Source organism: Hippocampus zosterae, chromosome 14, assembly GCF_025434085.1.
Source record: "Hippocampus zosterae strain Florida chromosome 14, ASM2543408v3, whole genome shotgun sequence".
In the NCBI taxonomy this organism is placed as follows: Eukaryota; Metazoa; Chordata; class Actinopteri; order Syngnathiformes; family Syngnathidae; genus Hippocampus; species Hippocampus zosterae.
In genome coordinates, this window is record NC_067464.1 from 7,883,534 (window position 1) to 7,907,289 (window position 23,756).

Here is a 23,756-nt window from a genome sequence, read left to right on the forward strand (position 1 = left end):
ATGTTACACAAAAGTAGTTGTACTTATTCACTGCCCACTTCTATTTTCGACCACAAAAGAAAAGTAAATAAAGAGGAAACCAGGCTTACATTTGTGAATTATTTATTTAGAATGGTGATGAGGGGATCACTTCGAGATAAAAATGCCACATCTGTGCAGCCGTGAAATGAAGAGCAGGGCTTTGCCCTCTAAAACATCTGGATCATGCACTCCCTGGACTTTCCAACACCGACCCACTTAACTGTTGGGAGAGGGGGTGATGGGGTGGGGGGGGGGGGGCGCACAGGGCATCTATCAATACAGTATATCAATATAAGCTTCCGTTGCTCTTTCACGGACACGTAAAAACCGATAAGGCATCAACTGCAAGGTAAAATCTGAATTTGAAGTTAAAACTTACTGGGAACTCCAATGTGGTTCTCAATGAAGCGGATGTAGTTTTGTGCCTTGACTGGCAGCTCACTCCACTTACGTGCTGCAGATGTGTCTGTCTTCCACCCAGGGAAGGTCTCATACTCAACTTCCACTTTATGCAAAACATCCATGTTTGCTAGGATTCAAATACACACAGTAAGTAGACAGCGCTAACATAAATGTCACCTGGCCTTTCATCACCTCATTTCCAAAAATCACCTGGAAAATGTGGAATTCTTTTCCCGTTGAGTTTGTAAGCGATGCCTACTTTAATTTCCTCCAACACATCCAGAATGTCAAGTTTTGTCAAAGCGATGCTGCAGGAAGGTTGATGGAGTTGAAGAGGAATAGAGAAAACATTGTGAAATAATTATCATCCAGAATGTGCAGTATAAAAAGTACAAAACAACAAGCTTGCTCCACATAATGACTTTTTTCAACACTCACGCAGTGAAGCCATTGATCATGTGTGCGTATCTGACAATGACAAGATCCAACCAGCCGCAACGTCGCTTCCTCCCTGTGGTCACACCCACCTCATGACCCCTGGTCTGTAGCAGTTCTCCATCTGCCTACAAATAAAAACCAAATATAATATTAAATTGTACCTCGCTTTGGCTGTGTCAGTCTAAATGTAAAATAACTTTCTATGTAAATATAGGCTGGTGAGTGTGTTTACGCAGACAACGCAGTCATCGACAATGAAACAGTACATTGGGAACACTGTAAGTTTAAACATTGCGTCTTATATGTTCCCTCAGTAAGTAGTAATACGAGTCTGCTGGTCATACAAAATGTATTCAGAATGTGACCTCTGGCCCTAAATTTATCCCTGCCTGTGACGTGCGAGCTGAAGGGTCAGTCAGTCAATTCACGCCTCACATGCCCTCGGGGCCAACTTGGCTGAGTCCAAGGTCATGAACAGATTCAAAATCAAGCTTAAAGTGAGTAGGTTACAAATGCTTTCATTTGATTCGATACAATCAGGCAAGGTCCACTCATAGCTTTTTTTCTGTAACTGTAATTTTATCCGACCCCAAACATGACGATGGTAAAATTGCCAGTTACATCAATGTCTTACATTGAGTTGTTCAGTGGGGAAAGCTCCAATTCCCACTCGGGTGGTGTAGGCCTTCGCTACACCAAACACATCACCAATATTGAGCGGGGGGATGCCGAGGCCAGTGCATGCTCCGCCCACAGTGCAGTTTGATGATGTCACAAAGGGATATGTACCTATAGAGCGCATTTATCATCACTCTAAAAAGCACAGCAATTGTCATTCTTTCCATGTAAAATACGTTTTTAGAAATCCTACCAAAGTCAATATCAAGGAGAGCAGCATTGGCCCCTTCAACCAGAATTTTCTTTGGAGATCCATGAAGAGCTTCATACATGTAATAGACTCCATCTCTGACCATGGGCCGCAATCTTTCACCGTACTCCTGCAGAGCCAAACGGAGCTTAACTTTTGGCAGCAGCCTCTAAGATACCGATTGCGGTTCACGTCTCTACCCGAAGCTTTTTCAGTTGGTCCTCAACGTTGACTGTCAAGGTTGGATACATGGATTGATACTGGCGGACGAGGTTCTTGAATCTGAAGGGGATTCATGCGAGCCATAATGTGACTTGGAGGAGGATATGATAGCAACAGAATGAGGTTGACGTTATCGCCGTACTTGCTAGCAAAGTCTTTCCAGTCACCCAGAAGATCGCATACACGAAGACCTGTGCGAGATGCTTTGCTGGAGTATGCAGGTCCAATGCCCTTCTTGGTTGTTCCAATACTTATATGAAAAAGCAAATCGTTAAAATAAATATCTACAAATTCATAGTAAGAATGATCGTGTCAGATCTCAAGTGTTGAAGCGTACTTCTTTCCCTCTTGCGCCTGTCTTTCAGCTTCCTGTAATCCATCGACGACCTGGTGGAAATCAAACACTGAGGAGGGAAAATAAGTTCACAGAAAGTACAAAAAAAACAACAAGAAAAACAAATCCAGCGCCATACGCACCAAGGTGAGCCCGATCTGAGACAATTAGTCTCTTCTCCCAGCCTTTCAACCCTGATGAGAGAGGACTGACAATTATTATAAGGAATATTTTGTTCACCCTATACAATCAATCATTCACGGAGAACTTCATTATTCTCAGCATACCAACAATAAGCACATTCAACATTATTCATTCATTCATTCATCTTCTGTACCGCTTGATCCTCACTAGGGTCGCGGGGGGCGCTGGAGCCCATCCCAGCCGTCTCCGGGCAGTAGGCGGGGGACACCCTGAATCGGTTGCCAGGCAATCGCAGGGCACACAGAGACGAACAACCATCCACGCTCACACTCACACCTAGGGACAATTTAGAGTGTTCAATCAGCCTGCCATGCATATTTTTGGAATGTGGGAGGAAACCGGAGCACCCGGAGAAAACCCACGCAGGCCCGGGGAGAACATGCAAACTCCACACAGGGAGGCCAGAGCTGGAATCGAACCCGGTACCTCTGCACTGTGAAGCCGACGTGCTAACCACTGGACTACCGGGCCGCCACATTCAACATTATGCCTTCCGAAAAGATAACAATGGCCAATTTTATTGACATTGCGAGAGGTGTTAATATACACAATACATTAATTATTGTGCCATCAATTTCTGCCACATTGAAACGTCACATTTTGGTTACCATCAACAGGGGTGGAATATTTAAAAAAAAAAAAACATGATGCATGACACTTATCTGCAACTGACAAAAATAAAGTGTTGAATTCATAACTCTCTTAATAATGTTAGATTATCTTTGAAAAGACAGAATTGGGGATTGAATTGAATAAGTCAGACCTTTCTTCTCATTTTTGTCCCCCTCCTCAAACAGGCCAGGCAAATGTATGACCACGCCGTTACCTACAAGATCAGAGAGAAGATATCAAAGAGTTGACACGAAACACATTTGCGGTAAGATTTATTTGAATCAAATTGTGTCCCTTGTTTGTACCAATGAGTGAGATGCTTTTGGTGTTGATGATTCCACTGGGGAGAAGGTGGAAGTCGTACTCTTTACCGTCCACTACCACCGTGTGTCCTGCATTGTTGCCCCCCTGGAAATAAAAAGCAGTCAAATAAAGATAAATCAACCTTGCCACTGCACTTTCTGGTGACCACTTTTTTTTTCATTCCTCCTCATTGGGGATTGTTAGCATTCATGTTTTGACTCAAAACTTCGATTTTTGGCTAGAAATGACTTCATCTTCAAGCAGACATCCAGAACTCAGACTCTGATCCGACTGAAAAGATGTGCGAGCCGCACACAAGACATACCCTCTCATATTATGACTGACGGGCACACACTTATGCAACCAGTTTATTCAATTATATGATTCAATATTTGACCATGGGCAGCATAATGAAGGGTTCGAATCTCAGCTGTGGCCTTCCTGTACTGAATTTGCATATTCTCCCCTCCCCGTAATTGCACGGGTTTTCTCTGGGTCCTCCAGGTTCCTTCCACATTCCAAAAACATGTTCCCTGGATTTCAATTGGTAAGTGTCATCGTGAGTGTGAATGGTTGCTTTTCTCCAGCCCAGGATGTTGTTCGCCTTAAGTCAGCTGGGATGTGTTGCACCTCACTCATGAGCAGACAAAAAAAAACTGGTATTGATTTTCTTATCCATCCATCCATCCATCCATCCATCCATTTTCCAAGCCGCTTGATCCTCACTAGGGTCGCGTGCGGGTGGATGCTGGAGCCTATCCCAGCTGTCTTCGGACACCCTGAATCGGTTATTCTAAAATGTATTTTTCCAATTCCGGTGTGGTTGTGCATCACATTTTTTTAAAAACATGGATCACTCTATATCCACTGTAAACAATATTAAGACCGTTGATGACAACCCATGGTCTTTTCCACTTCACATAGTCTGCCCGCCCTATTTTAATACCCTTGGCTCAGAATATGGTGTTTGGGGGCCATGTCTGCCCCCCCTCTCAGACTTGGCCTTCTCACATATCAAGCCACTCTGAGAATGTGACTTGCTCTATAGTCCACTGGTTGTGTAAGAGAGAGATCTGGCTTGTGCCGTTAGTGAAGAAAAGTACGACGTGCAGCAACTGTTGGCAGCTCGTCCAGAACTTGGCTGACCAATGATTTCTGAACAGTGTTATATATCGCACATGCGAGTTATCTGAAGCCGACTCGATGTTTTTATTATGACAGTAAATGAACGCACGCATAATCATCGCACCGTATTGTTTTGTGTTGTTATTGTAAAGTGTCCTTGGGTGTCTTGAAAGGCGATTATAAATAAAACGTATTATTCAATGGGGAAACAAAATCAAAGCAGCCTGATGAGTATTTTCTCGCCGGTCTTCAAAATGTACAAATCTGCAAACGCTACCGGTCGTTTTGTATAAGACTTCGGCACGACTTGGCAACTTGGCTTCGAGTACAATTACCTGACATCTGCAGACAACGTCCGCCTCAGTGGCCAGCAGGTCGACCACTTTTCCTTTGCCCTCGTCGCCCCATTGCGCACCCAACACCACGGTCACTTTGTTGCCCACGTCGTTGCGCGGCCGCTTCGGTCCCGCGGCGGCGGCGGCGGCGGCCTGGTTGGCGTTTTTATGCTCTTTGGCCGACCAACTGTGCGACATGGCCGAAGGTTCGGTCCTGGCCGTCTCAGGAGGACTAGCCGTCTCGAAGAGCGAGCATTGCCATATCCGTAAGGCTGATGATGTCACAGACAGACCCACCACCAAAGCTCACGGAGCGCCTCTAACGCACTCGTTTGCCGTTCACGCAACAAAAACCTCAATCGGCAATATACTTTTATTAAAGCTGATTAAGCGTTAAAAGTTACAATACAGTATCCTTAAGTGATTTTATACGATACACGTTTAAATATTTCCTGCATCTTTTCTTTATATTAACATCTCAAAATGTTAAACGCACACACACACACACACACACACACACATCCACTTTTACGTTACAAAAACTAAACATATAAAGCATCGTCCAACTTTTCCAAGAGGTTACAGTCAAATACAATTTACATAAAGGGACGCGTTTAGTTCCAAAAGGCTGTGCAAGTCACAGTTTGGGTTGAGTTGATAAGGTCTTGGTCTAAGAAACAATTTTCTGTAATCTCACAAAAATAAAATTCTCAGTACACTGGAGTCTTGCCAGTTCACATCTGCGGTGACATCAACTTTTTCTTTTTCCTCTTGATCTCCTTTTTTTGGAATCTAGTAAAGGAGGGAAATAAGAGTAAATAAGTACACGTTGACATTCAAAAGCAATTCTCATGAGAATTGCTCAAGAAATGTATTGAGGTCATTAACTGGAATGCAGATGAACTATTATTTAAATAGCAGAGAGCAGTTTACAGGAAGCATATGAGACTGTCATTAGTAGATTAAAAACAACCCTGGAAGCAGAATTAAAGAATGGGACGGGGAAAATATGGAGGACACAAGAGTGAAGGCTGCCATGACAAATTCATTCACAAGACGGACTGGAATGAGGAAAAAAATGACTGCAATTCTAGATATAAATTGTTTTTTGTTGTTGTTGAGTAAATTAAACTCCCAAGACGTTTTTTTTTTAAAAACACTTGTTGGACTTATCAATGACTGCATCATTGAAAGAGAAGTGTTAAAAGCTGGACAACACAGACAAATGGAATCCAGATCCCAGTTAGACCAACAAATGGTGTTATTTGCCACAAAGTTTGGACGGTGACGGAGTTTATTAGGATGATGTTCCTGCTTACTGTTTGCCATCCTACCGCTTGACCGACCTCACTGCAACACACAGCCCTTTTTAGGTTTAGTGTGTCCTTTCCCACTGTTACCTTGTGTTTTAGAGAGTAAGAACGGAAAACAGCATTCAAACAAACTGTCCAATGGCAAACAAGCATTAAGACTTCAAATCAAAATCTGCATCCGTTGTCTTTAATTAAGTGAGGCACAGATTGGTAAATTCTTCACAACGAAGTACTAAAAAAATCAAATAGAAAGCAGAGTGCAATAAAAATAAAGCAAAAAAATCTTCCTTGAAGACATTTCACAAGACTGGCATTCCAAAGCGTTTTATTTAAGGTAGATACTTTACCTGGATTCTTCTTTTTGTTGCGCTTAAAGAAGCTCGGCTGTTTCTTTGGTTCGGAGTTTGCCGAGGAAGTTATATCTTCAGACACTGACGGCGCATCTTCAGATTCAACTCCAACTTGGCCGTCGCGCGCCAAGATGCTCTCCATACGAGTCTTGTCGCATTCGGGGTCTGCGTGCGTGCAGCTCACGACCACGTCCTGCCCAGATGTTTTCACGGCACACAAATCTAGACCTGCCACTTGCCCTTCGGTCTCTTGTAAACAAATCTTATTCGTAGTTTGACCGTCCTCTTCTGCCTTTGGATTCCTTTCACTAGCGGCAGTGTTTTCGGCCAGTTGAACATTCACACTAATGTCTGCCGGCTTCTTGGCCGTTAACTTCTCAGGTAGCGGGCTCGAAGCTTCATCCGACACGGCCTCTATCAGGTCGCAGTCTGATAGAGAGGATGGGCTGAGCGCACTGGTTTCAGGTGAATCTACAGAGAGACCATCTGTGACGTGACATGGCAGGGGTTCCACCTCGAGGTTAGTTTGGGGCGCTGTAGCGGTGCGCTCCTCCTGTTGCGATGTCGGCCTTTCCGGGGGTGCCGGCGCAATAGAGGCCGACTCCCCTGGAGTTGGTTGGGGTGATGCTGCCGCTTGCACCGCATCCTGAGGCGTCGAAGGAGTCTCGTCCGGTGAGCTGATGAAGCCGTTCACCTCGCGGGTGCTGGCTCGGTGAGCTTCTGTTGGAAGCGTGCTGGGAGCGGAAGCGGAAGCGGCCACTTCTGCGGATTTTTCGCCTGCAGAATTCACACTTGACCCTGAATGGGGGAATGTCAACGGTATTACTCGAACCATTAAGAAAATTGCAAAGGGGCATCACAAAGCTCAAATGGGACTCAGCGTACAGACCTGCGCCAAGTTTAAACCCTTAAAGGGGAAGAAGAACGTCTGTGTTAACTCATTCACTCCCAAAGACGTTTTTAAACGTCTTTTCAGACTTGGTACTGAATGAGTTAAGCAGGCCTCCTAAATTACAGGATGCGACTGTGACATTATTTAGGAATGGGATAACAATTCCAATGCGACTCAAACAGTAATTTAAAAAAAAGTTGGTCACCCAAAAATTGGTCAATTTGGCTTGTTGACACAGTCAAATTTTCTGAGCTACTTTACCGACGATCAAGCGGGCACCCATTTTCTCAGCAAAGGGCTTTTTGACCCATATCTGTTGGAAACGACAAAGAAAAAATACAAAAAGTGCCCGCTGGAGCAATCACAACTATACTTCTTGGCGGAGGTAATGAGTGAGGATGCACGGCAATACATTTCCCAAGCGCGTACATAAAAAGCTAATGCAGGCAGAAGGACATTAAAGGGCACAAAAAAAAAAGAAAAAAGAAAAAAAGCAACAAGCCTGTGTGGCACGCAGTTAAGTGACTCAGGAGCGGAGCTAGAACTGCGGATTGGCGGCCACAGTCTCTTGTCCTTACCAGGTGGGCAGGTTTCCCTACTCTTTTCACTACGAGGGAGGCTTTCCGAATCGCACCTTGGCCTGGTCTTTCTTAGGGTGAAACCCTTCCTGATGTCTGCAAGCAGGTGGTCGATTATGCAGCCGTCGTCCTGCGGCACATAGCCTTTCTTGACTGGTGAGAAACAGAGATTTAAAAAAAAAAAGTCAAGTCAATACTTTTAAAATCATACCAGGGATGTGTTGAGTTGTGCAGTTACAACTCACTTATTTTTCCATTCTCTCCCTTCTGTCTCTTGGACTCTTCCTCTGCCAGCTGCTTCTTTCTCTTCTCAGCTTTGGCTGCCTGCTCTTTCCTGGTCTTATTGTCCTGCATTTGTGAAGACAAAAAAAAAAAAAAAAAAAAAAAAAAAAAAGCTATCACTCACGCCAAGTACACGCCATACACAGTAGCAATTTCTACTGAGTCAGCGACACATCAAAACGTTTCTTTTCACACTCTAAAAACGACACCAGTATTATCCCCGACCTTCAGCGCCTTGATGAAAAGTTCCCGGAAAGTCTTGATTGTTCCGAAAAGCTCTTCTAGCGACAGCTTGTTGGCATCTTCACAAAAGTAGACGGCGAGTTCACTCCTCTTCTTGTCAATGTCCGCAAATCTTTCAGTCAAAGCTCGACATGCCTCCAGATTTTCCTGCAACACAGAAATGAGGCCTTTTGTCAGAATGAGACACGCGTTCACATACAACATAGCCTCAAAAGTGATGCAGTAGTCTATTTTTTTCTTTTTGTGACATTTTGAGCAGCTCAGTAGCTCATTGGATTGAAACTGATTCTTTTGAGGCCAAACACTGGAGTTTTCCGACAAAGATATCAACGCTGTCCTCCAAGCACTTTGACACATGCCATCTGATGGCTCTTCATCTTTTATTGGAGAGATGCACACCCCTGGCTGCTAGACATTTTTTTAATACACTTTCACTTCTTTGATATGCAACTAAAGTGTAATTTGAGGATGGATACCGTTACTAAAACAGAGTGAGCGAGGTTCTTACCTCCAGAAGCTTTGCATATTGCTGCTTCACATCTTCAACAGAGTTGGAGACTTTCTTTGATGCCTCATTTAGTCTTTTGACTAAGTTGTTGGCTTCGGATTGGACAGAATCCAGATTCATTCTGTGGCATGTAGACATTTTTTTTTCCATGAGAGAGTATTTCACAGATTTGTGTGTTTGTGTGTGCAGGAATGTTGCGGAGAAGCTGTACCCTGCAGCCTTTTGGCAGATTTCAATGTCCTCTGGCAATGCCAACAGTTCCGGGTGGTTCTCTTCTGCTTCCTATCAAAAAAAAGGTATGCGGAGTTATTAACAGATTAGCGCTTTACGGCAAAAGGTCGTGTACCTCCAAGATGTGATGGAGCAGTGTAATGCGGCTCTTGTTGGCTTTAGTCTCCGTCAGTTTGAGAAGAGAGCTGATTTTGAATCCCTCGGCGTTTCCTGTATGGCTTCCCTAGGAGGAAAAGCGTTTAAAGCGATTCTCTAAATGTCACACCGGGGATGAAACGGATCTTTGGGGGAGGCTCTTACATAGTTGAGAAAATTCCCCACGTCGAGGATGAGCTTGCAGAAAGAAGGAATGAGCGTGCTTGTCCTGAGAGCTGGGAACACAGGTTGTGAATTGGTTTGGGCTAAGCTGGAGGAACATGGCAAATAAGGTTATTTCCGCATAAATATAAATGGTCAGGAAGGCCAGTTCTGTCCTGGGTTGCTCCCTTGACACTCTGGAGGAGGTGGGCAACAGAAGGATGCTAACTAAGCTAAAAGCTATGATGGCCAGTCCCTCCCACGCCCTCCAGCCCGCCCTGACAGCACTTGGTATCTCCTTCAGCCAGAGACTGTTACACCCGCGCTGCAAGAAGGAGAGATACCGACGCTCATTCCTACCGACTGCTGTCAGGCTGATGAATAAAAAATAACAATCATAATAATGATAATAATTAAATGCTGAGGACTTGCACACTGCAAGAATCAAGACAAGGGCACGGAAAATCCTCCTGGATCCCCCGCACCCTGCCCACCACCTTTTTCAGCCACTCCCCTCAGGCAGACGCTACAGATCCATGCGCACCAAATCCAGCAGACACTTAAACAGCTTCTTCCCTCTAGCCATTAACTCCTTAAACAGTCACTGACATAGTCACTCTTCTTGCACCACAAAATGGTACTACAAAACTACTGGTTACTCTAAAATGGTTCAATGATTTTGTTGTTTACGATGATACTAGTGCAGCGTGTTATACCGGAGACAAATTCCTTGTGTGTTCTACATACTTGGCCAATAAAGATGATTCTGATTCTGATGTGAAGGAAAATTGTAAATAGTACTGCGATTTATCCATTTTGTGTTCATATTGCATTTAATTGAAAGATGTTTGTTGTTTTTTTTCTCTTTCTTCTTTCTACATACATTCTTGCTGCTGGAGGCTGTAAATTTCCCCAGTGTGGGACGAATAAAGGATATCTTATCTTATCTTCAATAAGATAAGATAAGATAAGGCGCCAATAAGATAAGGCGCCGCGAGAGTGGCTGCCTTTCCAGCAGCTCCGATTTTTTTGTTGTTCTACTTCTTCCTTTCATAACTTTGCTGCTGTGAATCTGGAATTTCTCCATTGCGAGACTAATAAAGGTTTTCTTAATCTTAATCTTATCTTTATAAAACACTTCAAAGTCGAGTGTTCTTACAGTCACAGGCCTCCTCCAGCAGCTTGACCTTCGGCTGGAGCATGTCCAACACTGATGTCGTCTCCTCGCACAATAACATGCACTCAATCCTCAGCTGATAACTGGAAACAGGCAAGGACTTTCAAAAATAGTGATGGCGGACAAATCGGAAAAGATGAATGCAGGCAGATAAAAAAAAATCCATCACAAAATATCATATATAAATATATAATACATATAATAAATAATATATACAAGTTCTTCTCTGGCCCATTTCACTCGGTAAAGCGGAAGTTACCATTCGACAGTGAGGAGCAATGTGAAGAAACGGTCGACATTTGCCAGCTTTTCCTTTTCTCCTTGGAAGGACTTCAAGTTTTCAATCTAGACGACAAAGGCAACATCGCGGCTCAGGCGCCGCGTTTCGCATCGTCTCGCGACTCGGCCCTTGAATGACGGCTTTAAAACACTGCGTAGGGTATTGACAAACCTCGTGCTTCTCTGGCAGAAGCTTCAGGAGCTGTTTTAGCACCTCCACATCAAACCTGGTTCTGTCACCTTTCTGAATCATCACCACAAAGTCCTCGTTTGAGCTGGACAGAGAATATTTGGAATGTTAAGATGGACACTCACTGGCCATAAAATTAGGCATACACAAACAATCTACTGAGATCTATCACATAAGTGGAGCAAAATATGTAAATTGTCGATTTAACAATGAAGTTCACATTTCAAACTCAGGCATTTTAAATTGGCTGCAGAAATTGCAAACACGAATGAAGATTCGGTTACTGGTTTTGTCATTGTTTTCCAAAGTAATTGGAAAACAGCTGGATTCCACACAAAAGGTACAGTAACTGATTTCACGAAGGCCGACAGATAGCCGAGATTTCCCGTTAACAGGCTGAGATTTGGATTTGACACGAAACGATTAAGCATCAAAATATCACCAACTGATGTGATAATATAAACTACAGTAAATATAAATTCTTCTTTAGCAAGAAGTTTCTTTGAAAACGGAATTTTTGATGCATTTTATTGGATCTTCACCTGCACCTAAAGAAGTGTCCAGCGAGTGCAATTGACAGACATAAAATTGAACACCGCAATGATTCGTGTCTCACCATTTGAACTGCTTCAGGAATATGTTAACATTCAGGTTTTTCTTGGGATCAATGAAAGTAATCTAGAAGCAAATAGAAATAGGTCATTTTGCGTCAGCAAACCGAGCACTTGTTTTTAAATTCTTCATCTCCGAACGACGACCGCGCGCACCTCTTTCGGCTCCTTCTTGACAGGAGCAGCTGCCCCCTTGTCTTTGTGCTCGGTCACCGGGAGACAGAACAGCTGCTCAATACTGCTATAGTCCGGCTCAAGAGGAGAAGTCTCTTTCTGAACTGAAGCCCACATGGAGGGACCATCTGTATGTGTAAGAAGAGAGAGTTACCCCATCATGTCATTTTAAAACGTTTTGCTCCTCTCCGAACTTGAGGGAGGAAAACATTTCTAATCAAGTCCTGAAAGAAAGCCCACGCCTATCGACCTAACTCACCAGTCACAGACCTCAGTTTCTGCCAGTTGAGCTTTTTCATCCTCAGAGTGGGACATCGGTTCGCCTTTGCGGGTGTGGCGCACCCCAGGGCATAACTGCTCTGAGCCACTATCATGCCCGGTGGGGGAGGTGGAACGCCAGGTAAGGCGGGTGGCGGCGGGGGCGGTGGTGGTCCACTGTTCATACCTGGCAGAGGGGGTGGAGGCGGTGGGGGAGCCATGCCAGGACCAGAAGGTAGTGGCGGTGGCGGTGGTGGAAGTCTCATTCCAGATAATGGAGGCGGTGGTGGAGGTCCACCAAATCCACCAGGGAGTGGAGGTGGGGGAGGCGGAGGAGGTGGGCACTGAACAGAACCTTGGGGCCCTGTCATATTGGGAGGAAGTGGCGGTGGCGGTGGTGGTGGAGGGGGAGAGGCAAAGAGTGGCTTCTGAGGTGATGCTGAGCATTTCTCCAGCTGGTTTTGCTCTTTCTGACTAGTCTGCGAAGCCTTGTCCACTCTGGCAAGCTGGCCATCCAATTCTTGATCGCCCTCAGATGACTTGCTCTTGGAAAACACCAGACGTTCCATGATCTTCTCAAATGACCCTATCTGAGCTAAAATCCAAACAGGAAAAAAAAAAAAGTTTGACAAGTGTATACAGCAGCCTTTACCTCATCGCTATTTTTTCCCAACTCCATCAAATATTAATAAGAGGCAGCCATTAGCGAGACATTTAGCCGCACAGGAAATTGGAGTGAATGCATCGCAATGATGCTGACTCACAGTCCTGGGCCAACAGTATGGCTCGGTTAGTGATGGCCTCGAGAGCCAGCCAGATATCCGAGCGGCTTGGCCCCAGCAGGAGCAGCGTCTGGAGGATGGACAGCAGCTGCAGTGAAGCGGGGGAGCTGCTCACCTGGCACACATTAAAAATAATATCATTTCGGGCTGGGCAATATGGTTGAAAAGTGTATCAAAATATAAATATTTCATATCAGTCCATCAATATACAGTAGATTGCATATTAAGTTCATTCTTTTTTTTTAAGGGAAATGAACTGCATTTAGGTGATTTTATTTTCAAGTTTAATATTTAAGCTTAAATAAGAACTTAAAACAACTATTGAAAAAATAAAACTGGTCAATTTGAAGATTAAACAAACATCATAATGTGCTGAGTGGAGCCGGGGGAATCACAATGTATGCGTTTATTCAATCAAATTGAATAAAGCTGAAGATGAACAACAAATTACATTGATTGAAATTGAAAATTAAACCACTACTAAGAAGGATGAATAGCATTCAAAATATCTGGTAGTTATGCTCCAAATTTCCTTTGAGGCGCTTGGTATTGGGGCACAAATCTAATGTCATACAGCAATTAAAAAAATATGTATTTTTTTTATTGAGTGCAATTTGTATTGATAATGATCACCTAATATATTTTATATTTGCCGTCTTTGATGGCTCTAGTTGTCAAATATTAAGGCCAGCGGTGAATTAAAATGCATCACTAAAACAAGATGATAGATGGAATTACATCAATGAATTCTCAAGTCCATTCCACACAACTCTCACCTTGTTGAAGAGAGTTGTGAAGACCTCCAGGTGATTACTCATATCAATCCCGCCATACAGTCGCAAGAGCTCCTCCTCATCTTCAGCCATTGCCTCTTCAAAAGCTTCACATTGAATAATCAAGTCTTCATCCTCCTGCTCCCTGCAGGCCACGTGCAAAGACAGATCAGTCATTGGTGGGGCACGATTCACATTCAAATACCATTTTACTTTTAAAAATAAATACATTAAGAGACTGATTAATGAAAAGTGAAAAAAAAGGCCCACATGCTCACCTTAATTTTGGTAGAATATCAAGAACCTGAAGCCCTACAGAAAAATAAATACATCATGATTGTCACAACATTCACCTTGTTTTTTTGGTTGTTTTTTTTGTTTTTTTTCCCCCCAAAACCACATATATCTTTAAAAGTGGAACAATGGAATAGGATAATGGAGGAGGTATGGCAAGAAGGCACAGGTGAGCAATTATAAAAGAGGTGTGGTCACTCAAATTGTTGATTGGTCCACAGAGGTGTGGGTGTTCACACTGGAATTAGGTGAGTTCAAAAAGACTAGGTTATTTATTTATTCTTTGTGTTTATAGTTTGTCGTCCTGGGACTCCAAACTCTAATGAAAGTCGCTTGTAAATAAAATGTATTGTTATTATTATTATTATAAACATCAGTCTGCTATGGGGATGATCAAAACGGATTTGCTGTAACTTTCATTTTGTCCAATTAAATTAGGTTAGTTTGATTCGGAATAATGTTTTCAACTTAAGATGTAATAGTGCGTGATATAAGTTACAAGTATATGTCTTAAGCTTTTAATGCATTGTCAAACAGAATGACAACCTATTCTCAGGCACATTTCCAGTTGAGCGCCAATGTCCTGTTTTTTTGTGCTTTGTATTCACTTTTAGCACAGACGTAAATGCTGTAACAGCTCAATGAAAAGTGACCTCAGTCATTGTGATTAATTGTTCAGTGGCAGGCTGAACCTACCGATAAACTCCTTTCTCATCTTATCTCTCTGCCTCAGGTCGTCGGAGCCGAAAATGAGGGCGTTGATGACACTGAGGAGCGTGACCATGTAAGGAACGTTGTCAGTGGCCTGAAGCTCGTTCATGATCACGCTGAAGCGATAATGATGCGTCTTCACACCCTGCCAAACAAATCAAAGAGGAATTGGTCCACGGATTCATTGTGGTGTAATGCCCGTCAATACAACTCGCCACAAGGGGGCGGTATTTATTGCTTTTTTTAAGGGGTTGGGGGGCATATAGTTTTTCTTGCCTTGTAGTGGTCCAGAGCATCCAGAGCAAGGTGATGACCATCTGCTGAGAACATGCTGAGGGCTGCAAGTAGCTCAAACACCTGCTTCTTCACCATCGTGTTGGAGGTGTCCAATGCTGTGGAGCGTCATGAGTGAACGGCACACGCAAAACATCTACTTTCTCTAAGGAGCCTTTTTTTTGTGTCGCGACCAGAACATGCTTCACATATCTTCAGGCAGCGCAATGTGAACTTTGTTATTTGAGGACGTGGCAGCAGATAAACATGTTTGTAATCTGAAAATTCCAATAAACATGGATTTCGTAACTCGCTAAACACCCAAAAAAATGTTGGGTTTTTTTTGGTGGCATTTCAGGCTGAAACTAAAATGGACTTTAACCTTTAGAGGTGAACTTAATTTGACTTTTTGTAAATTTTCAAAAGCACATGTCCAAACTTTTGATGTTTCAGTACTTTTTGCAAAAACAATGAACAGTTGGACACTGAAAGTTTGGAGGTCAAATTACACGCATTTTTAAAGGTTATAGTGCATTTTAGGTTCATCCTAAAATTTTGACCAAAATCTCTTAATTTTTCTGAGTTGTGCATATAATGTATACAAGGACTATGAAAGAAAATGTGTGTTAAGATGTTTCGCGATATAAAAGTGGAATGTTTGTGGGAACCTTGGGAGAGCTTCCGGATGTATCCCTCATTCTCAATGATGAAGTGGATCCCGGCTGAAGAGTTCATGACAGCACGGACGCAGTTGACGCATGTGAGCTGAAGGAGGGCATCTGATATACGGGAGCAACCTCGCCCCGAAAGTCGGTCCAGGGCCTCCAAAAGGAGATCCAGCCCACTCAGCTCCAGGAATTGGACCATCCATGTCCGGTCGCTGCCGTCCAGGCGCCGCTTCAGGCCGGAATAGTTGACCACAGTGGGAACCTGGAGTAGTCTGATACAGAGCTCGGGATCAGCATTTTCCAAGTTGGCTTCCTGTTGGGTGTCTGAGTCCTGCGATGAGCCTAGGCGACCCCGAACTGCTGCCCACTTCTTCTTTACCTCCGACATCCCTGACATCATTTTAAAAACACCTGTGCAGAAAGGAAAGGGCATTATATTGTTGGTTCATTCAAATATGCATTGTTTAAATTTGAGCAGTTAGTCTTCCTCAGAGCCAAGACGGTCTGTCAGCTGGTCGGAACAGAGTAGAATGCTCAATGAGGGGAAGAAAAATCAGCTCAGACTTAGAGACCGTATAGGCACATGGTTATGCTTGTTGACAAGTAAAGTAATACGTTAAATAAGAGTGTACGTTAGTAAATTAGTGGCACATCAAACAAACAAACCAAAAAAAGGTAATAAATGTTTTCACGTGATAAATTTCACATTCACTTTTTTTCTTTTTCAACAATTTTAGCCGTTGCATTGCTAGCAACGTTAATTTAGAAGACACAAACGAGACTCAGTCAGTGCCCTGAACCCGAAGTATTTGAATGCAGAAGCCAAACAAATCACATTTTAAGATGATGAATTTCATGTTTTATTTTATTTTTTTTGTGGTGTAGCACCAATTCACTTCTGTGAGAATTAAAAAGACAAAACAAATAAGAGCCAAACAAAAAAATACTGCTTCAGACATGAAGTTTGCAAAGAAGCACCTGAATGTTCCACCGCGCTACTGGGACTGCTTTGCTCTCTCATGACCTGGATGCTTGCTATCACCGATGGAAAAATGATTTCTGAAGTTTATCAGCACATTTTTCAGACAACCTTATGACCATCAGTCTGCCAATTGAAGTTTAATAGGTCGGCGATGCACAACAGAACAATGGCGATTGCTCTTAAGACTGCAAGAGAAGCGTTGTTAAAAATGTCTAGCGTTGTATTTGTTTGTCGACTCTCTTCCGTCACTCGACGGTTTCTTCCTCCAACGAGTCGCGACGGCTGCGGAGCCTCTCTACCATTACAATCACACTCTCACAGTCAGGCACACAGTGGAATCGTGCAGCAGCTCCACCCCGCTAGCAAGCTGCTCATTATCGAAATGAACCCCCCCACGCCCCTTCTTAAATAAGCAGCAGTCGCCACTGGAACACAATCACATACTGAATGGCTTCAACTGATTCGGTCTGATCTCTGACTACAGGAAAGGGTTGAGCTGAGGTGACAAATGAGGCTCCACAGGTCACACAAGTCATTAAACTATAATTATTCAAGTTATTATCCAACTGTTGATACTTTTACTGCATTGCAGTGACACTAAAATGTGATCGGTAAAAACATAAACACATCATTGTGTGCTGTTGGCTTAAGGGAACTGTGTTTGTCTTCTGTTGTGACTGAGATAAAGATCAGATCATATTTTATGAGCAATTATGGAATGACGTGCTTGTTCTTGCAACAAATAAATATATTCCAAAAACATGCACGGGAGAGTGATTAATCACTCTAAATTGTGTATAGGTGTGATTGTGAGTATGAATGTTTGATCGCCTACTTTGTACCCTGATTTTGGCAGACAACCAGTTTAGGGTGTGTACCGTGCGCCTACTGCCCGACATAAGTAGGATCTGCTGCAGCATGCCGGATGTGACCCGAGTGAGGATAAAGCAGTTGAGATAATGGATGGATGTACTTTGTGTTTCCATAATCTTCTTGTTTCACTATTACCTTGTATGTTCCGTGATCAAATTGGAATTGCTGCGAGATGTGAAAAACTAGGGTCAATGAAATACTTTTTTTGCAGTTGCACACCATTGCATTTCCGCTAGATAATTCAAAAAATGGAACCGGACTTGGAAAATTAATTAAGTGCACTTTTAATTTTTTCAGTGGAGTAGGAAGGAATTTCGAATGATAAGACTTGAGGTGTTATATTGGCTAAGCTTCAAAACAACAGCATTTATCATTTTGCAGCAGGTCGTCAGAACTGAAGGGGAACACGCTTGGAACAATAGATAAAAGTCCAAAAATAACCACGTGAAAACTATGCAGGAAGTTGCACAAAAACGAATAAACCGAGAAACCCACACCAATGAACGTCGACTGTAACTTCCTTAAAAATCACTTTATTTTGGGAAGGAAATCTTGTAATTTCATGAATTTGTCCACATGATGTCATCCAATCTCACCATTGGGAAGCAGAACAAAAACAGCAGGCCGGATCACAAAGGAAATGAAAATGGGAAATGACAGCGCTGCACTCTGTGGGTGTGTAAACACCAATGTCAGCAGTCCAGTCATTTCCAGCAGCTATGCAAAACATTCCAACTAAATCCTGCGTAAAAAATCTGTTAGCCAATCCAAACTCCCTATGAGGTCTTACTGGACACTCCGTTTACAATGTAAAGGGGCGCGTTTCATTAGAGACATTGAAACTGATTACACAAGGCACAACTATGTAGAGCGAGCATATATTACAAATGCACACATGCTGCTTTTTGTGGCACAACCAAACACAGCACTGCCCCCTCCTTTCACCAACCTGACTCTCTGGGGAACTTCTAAAACATTCCCGTATGAGCAGGATACACACACTAAGTCCAAAAAAGGGGATAGCACTCTGCAAAAAGTCTAAAAATACTTCCTCTGAATTAAGAGTTGCGATATTTGTTGGTTTGGTACTTAAAAAAACCAAAACGCTTTAGGCTCTGCTGTCTGCTGTGAATTTCAGAATTGGCAAATCCAAATGACGAGCATGTCCAGACACAATGACTTGCTCTGACTCACAGTTGGCTTCTTGGAAGGAATGATAGCTTTTGCAAAGGCCCATTGTACTTGCTTTTCGCTGTCACTTTGCTCGACACTCACGTATTCAACTTCTACACTGTTGGCCTTCTGTTTTCAAAAGATGCAGTGCGGAATAATTCCATTCATTCCGCCGAGTCAAGGTAAAGCGACTCTTGGCATTTGTCACAGCCACTGGCAAAGAAATTTTGTCAGCTCAGGCTGCACAATCCTGCCTCGTTACCGTGGCAGCCAGCACACATACACAGAATGGTGATTTGCAGCAGACCTTTTCAGTGCCGTATTCAACTGGCATTGAGCCTCCCCCCACCACTTTACATCAAGTACTGTCGAGCAAAGCATTGAAACATTGTCAGAAGGGAAGATATACCTATTGAAAAAATATATAACAGCTGTATGTTTTTTGTTGTTGTTTTTTTAAAATAAATTGTGCATTGCAGTAGCATATACTGAGAACACATACCATACGTGTATGTTTGGATTCATGTATGCATGGATATAAAATGTCTTCACAGCCCTGTTCAAATGCCATTTTTTTTGTAAAGTAAAACTTTTTTTTGACTTTTGAAGCCATTCAGAAGTTGACTTATTGATGTGCTTTGGATAATTTTTTGGATCAAATATGCTGAGGTCACAAGCTGACATTTAAACATTCTCCCTTTGGATTTTCTTGTAAAGAGCAGAATTCATGGATGCAATCACAGCAAGTCGTCCAGGTCTAGAAGTAACAAAGCAAGCCCGGATAATCTCACTACCACCATGTTTGGCTGTTGGAATGGTATTATTTTTTTCTTTAAGTGCAGTGTTACGTTTGGAAGGCAATGAGACACTCGCTTTCTAAAAGGTTTAAAAGGGAAGTCACCCCACAAAATGTCTTAACATAATGTTCTATTTAGCCCCACTTCTCTTCTGGCACAGTCTCAACATGTTTTCCTGATTAATATTGTGTTTGTGGGATATGAATTAAGCAGCAAAATCCACTGTTTTGTATCCATCTCATGGGGCGGCCATTTTGCCACTTACTGTCGACTGAAAATGACATTGCAGATAATCAAGGGTGAGGTAATGACCAATCGTGGGTCATGGTTAACTGTTTTAAGGGATTAATGTCTCAGAATTTTAACTGAAGATCCCCGGTGTCATACATTGGACTGCCAATGCTGCATTTGACTGGCGTGAAGTTTCGTTTTCCTCAATTGATGGCAACCATTACCCTACAAACTACAGCAAGACTATGTGATTAAAATATTATATATAATATATACATCATATATTAACAATCGATGAGTTGAATTCATCCTTTTACTGTAGCTCCAAAACTCTTGGAGATGCATTTGTAATATAAAATGTCCCATTTGATTTTGGGTGAAAGGCAGAGCCTTGACTGCCAGCCAATCCCAAGGCTAAAAATTTTGTGTTTTATGAAATTACTACAACTTCATCCACAAATATAAAGATTTTACAGTGCATCAAAGGCAACCATTACCATCATTTCAGCATTTGCACATTTGATGTGCTGTAGGGAGTGCCTGATGCTGAGGCAGTACACGTAGCAAGTAACTGCGTGTACACAGGGCAATTTTCCATCAACTTCATAGTTTGGTTAACTTATTATTCCTGAGATGAGGCCGAGGGTGTGTCTGCCATGTGTGCTGAGCAACCAAGGATTTTTTTTTCAGAAGGAAGGGAAATGACTATCCCGGGACAGGAAACCAGATAAACATGCTGGTGCAGTAGCATATGTTCCTCTTTTGAAACATCAATTTCACTGAGGATTGAATAAAATGTGCGATTAAGTTGTTAATTGAAGGACATTTTTTCATGTCTGCTTGCAAAAGCTCCCACATGCACCTCGAACAGTAGCTGATTCACAGCCGACAGGACAAACCCACTCATGTGTCCTCTGCTCGAGCCTCCTACACAACAGCCCAACTCCACGGTACACTACATTAAAGCTTAAGCATGCACACCCACTGCTTCCTTTTATATGAAACATATGCAAAGACCAAGACTGCAAATACTGTTCTATGCTTTGTCTATCAGCAATTAACATGAGTATTATTGACGTAATATCAGTTGCAATGTCAAAAGTCAAACGTCCGGAACAGAACACTTGGGTTCAGCCTTGCAGGACTTAAGCGCATTTGTTGTGCTTTTTTTCTTTTTTTCCGCTCCCATATTAGGAGACCAGTGATGAAAAAAAAAAGCAAAACTGTGATAACAATATAATTTTAAAAATGTAGTTTGAGGTTTCTTTGACATATGAAAGCATCTGCTGAGTACAACATGTGCAATATCGATCTTCTACACCGCCAAAGAGGTAGCAGTAGAAGAAGATCTTCTTTCTGGCTTCAAGACAAAGCAATATCGCAGGGGAAATAAATTATGCTCATATTTTTTGTGCAGTAGAACAAATAAATAATCGTTTTTAATTTTTTAATTTAAGACTCGTTTTCCATTTTTCAACTCCCAGTCTTGAAACGAAAATTTTGAGATGACTTGAGCCCATTCAACAAGAAAGCAACACTGCCCCCTAGTGTAGGGAGGACTGATGGGACTTTCTCGCATGAATACAATACAATACAATACATGCTGATTTATATAGCGCTTTCACAACAGCGGCAGCTGTAACAGAGCGCTGAACAAAACAGTTAATATAAAGTAAAATAATAAACACAACACATAACATAAAACACGGACAGTCGTGCAGTCCTTACCACGAATGTTTGCAAAGTGTTTGGATATCTTGACTGCAGGATGCTTGTCAAGCCATTATATTGTTTTTGCAAGTGAAATGATTCAATTTTATTTGATCAAATGGTGTGGCTGGAGCTTTTGTCATGTTTATTGATATGTAACAAGGTGCAAAAGGTCGACAAAGGCCAAGCTATTCAAGTTAATTACATTTAAAGAAACCACCAATCATCAGAAAAATCAACCCAATTCATATTTGGTTTACACTCTCTTTTAAAAGACGAATCAATGAGTATCTCGATACATGAGCTGCGATATGATACAAAGATTGAACATTTTAAACTGCCGCGATTCAATTTGATTTAAAAAAAGACAACTTGGTTGCAGTATCGCAGCTGTCAGTCATTTTTAAATGGGTTTTTACTTGAATTTGTTTGATTATACAGTGGTTAGCGACTCTTTACACTTGAATGACAGTTTGGAATGTTAAATGCCTGTAATGGTTTCTGACTTACCACTTTGCGCCCGTAATGAATTATTTCACTTTAAATTTGTTTTTCAAAGTCACCAGGATCCAGGTTGCGTTGCAGCCTGAGAAGAATTGGGTTTTAAAAAATAAATATTCAAAAGCTCACACAGTGGATGCAGCGGGGTTGAAAACATCTGGAGCCCATTAAAATGATACCTACCCTCTTCTTCTCCCATCTCGACTATTTTTGGGAGCAACATGCATTGCAAGAACACTTTGTATAGCGCGTACCTAAGTGATATACTCACTTTATTAAAACAGTCAAAAGATTGCTTTGACAGAATTAAAACCGAATTAACCTCTGGACACACACGACTTACTTGCACACAAACGTGATCCAAATAAAACCCATCAAGTGGATTTTGGCAACAGGACGCATTTTTTCCGTTTCTTCAAGACTTACTACTCTTCTCCAAAGGGGCAGATTTAAGGGCAAACATTCTCGTTCGTTATGAGTACCAACGACAGCATTCATGTCAAATTAGCCAATTTGCCTGCCTGAGATACTGCAACACGGCGGATTAAATGAAACAACACTGATCCTCACTTTGGGGTGCGCCTTTGCAGAAGACGAGTGTCCCGTATCTTAAAGAGGCGATGTAAGCAACGACTAAATGTTGACAATCAGCTGACATGACACATCTTCATGCACTGTTGCATGATTGACGATACGCAAAAGCAGTTGAGGATACGCATGATGTCTTACCTGGGTTTGTTGTATAAAAATAGTCTCGGAAGAATCGTGTCCTTGTGTGTGTTCACAAGGGAGAGGCACCAGATGATACACACACTGTGGTTTCCATCGTCAAGGAAGAAACATTGATTTCCTCAAATTAACGTATTATGGTAGTGGCAGGTCGACCCGAGTGAGTGTGTGTGAACGTGTGTGTTTGTGTGTGTGTGAATGTGTGTTTGTGTGTGTTTCGATCGTCATGGCTCTGAGCTCCCTCACTCACTTGTTTAAAAGAGTGACGTCAAAGTAGAAGTAAACACGAGGCTCCAACATCCGCTCGTCCCTTTCGCAATAACACCGTAAAGACAAGCGAAACCCTCACTTCGTCTCGTGTCATTACTGGCGAATAAACGTGATTACATCGCAAAACATGGGTCATGGACTTGACAAAGGAAAATTAGAAGGAATTAAATCGATGCTGACTTGTTGTAATGAGAGATAAAGGAATAGTTTAACTGATTACCTGCGTCACACAATTAATCGTAAACCGATAATTGAGCAATAATACTGCATTTAACGACGTAAACGTTGTTGTCGTTTGCCACGCTAAGCCTCCCGAGACGAAAGTCCAACAATCCCATCAAATAAAAAAATGCAGAATTGATATTGGTCACAGTAACTGTCATTTTATTATTTTGAAGGCACTCACATAAGTAGCTTCCTGCCCTAAAACACGGGCCTTTTCTATTTTCCTGCAATTTCTAAAGCTGTCCGCAGCCAGTCGTTGGCCATCCTTCTCCCCACCGACTCTAATCTCCTTCCCAGGCTCCTGAGGCCGGATCCGAACTGTTGTCTTTCTTGCTACTTTATCAAAATGAGTTCTCTTATTATGGTTACAATTCAGTGTCTGTTATGGATCCCGTTTACAAATATAATCAACAATCATCTTTTTCTGTGGTTAAACAATTTAATAACCATCAATTTGATGGTTTAGTCGCCGACTTTCACACATTATGATTCTCTTGAAAAAAATTGAGGACGAAAT

The 23,756-nt window shown here is 42.3% G+C and overlaps 2 protein-coding genes and 1 long non-coding RNA gene across 9 annotated transcripts; 1 reads left to right on the forward strand and 2 right to left on the reverse strand.

Moving 5' to 3' along the window:
- Positions 1 to 85: 85 nt before the first annotated feature.
- adss1 (adenylosuccinate synthase 1) lies at positions 86 to 5,167 on the reverse strand. The gene is made up of 13 exons (XM_052085927.1): positions 4,865 to 5,167; positions 3,407 to 3,509; positions 3,253 to 3,315; positions 2,429 to 2,479; positions 2,289 to 2,355; positions 2,094 to 2,201; positions 1,930 to 2,011; positions 1,733 to 1,859; positions 1,496 to 1,650; positions 862 to 986; positions 634 to 731; positions 401 to 550; positions 86 to 241 (listed from the first exon to the last, which is right to left on the reverse strand). The coding sequence occupies exons 1-13, from the start codon at positions 5,060 to 5,062 to the stop codon at positions 189 to 191; spliced, it is 1,380 nt and encodes a 459-aa protein (XP_051941887.1). The 5' UTR covers positions 5,063 to 5,167; the 3' UTR covers positions 86 to 188.
- Positions 2,303 to 9,307, forward strand: LOC127614618 (uncharacterized). Of its 2 annotated transcripts, none has more exons than XR_007966644.1 (3): positions 2,303 to 2,432; positions 3,287 to 3,366; positions 9,220 to 9,307. It is a non-coding gene; the product is annotated as an uncharacterized LOC127614618 (long non-coding RNA). The 2 variants fall into 2 exon arrangements; XR_007966642.1 differs by lacking the exon at positions 9,220 to 9,307 and adding an exon at positions 3,647 to 3,770.
- inf2 (inverted formin 2) lies at positions 5,226 to 23,033 on the reverse strand. Of its 6 annotated transcripts, none has more exons than XM_052085908.1 (22): positions 22,745 to 23,032; positions 15,749 to 16,159; positions 15,084 to 15,199; positions 14,793 to 14,952; positions 14,081 to 14,114; positions 13,806 to 13,947; positions 13,012 to 13,144; positions 12,249 to 12,842; positions 11,972 to 12,117; positions 11,821 to 11,882; positions 11,187 to 11,289; positions 10,995 to 11,080; positions 10,718 to 10,818; positions 9,562 to 9,632; positions 9,377 to 9,484; positions 9,242 to 9,312; positions 9,031 to 9,151; positions 8,505 to 8,669; positions 8,243 to 8,345; positions 7,998 to 8,150; positions 6,525 to 7,325; positions 5,226 to 5,656 (listed from the first exon to the last, which is right to left on the reverse strand). In XM_052085908.1, the coding sequence occupies exons 2-22, from the start codon at positions 16,146 to 16,148 to the stop codon at positions 5,616 to 5,618; spliced, it is 3,711 nt and encodes a 1,236-aa protein (XP_051941868.1). In that variant the 5' UTR covers positions 16,149 to 16,159; positions 22,745 to 23,032; the 3' UTR covers positions 5,226 to 5,615. The 6 variants fall into 6 exon arrangements, with proteins under 6 accessions (XP_051941868.1, XP_051941866.1, XP_051941869.1 ...); XM_052085909.1 differs by lacking the exon at positions 5,226 to 5,656 and adding an exon at positions 6,184 to 6,214; XM_052085907.1 differs by lacking the exon at positions 5,226 to 5,656 and adding an exon at positions 6,184 to 6,264.
- Positions 23,034 to 23,756: the final 723 nt, after the last annotated feature.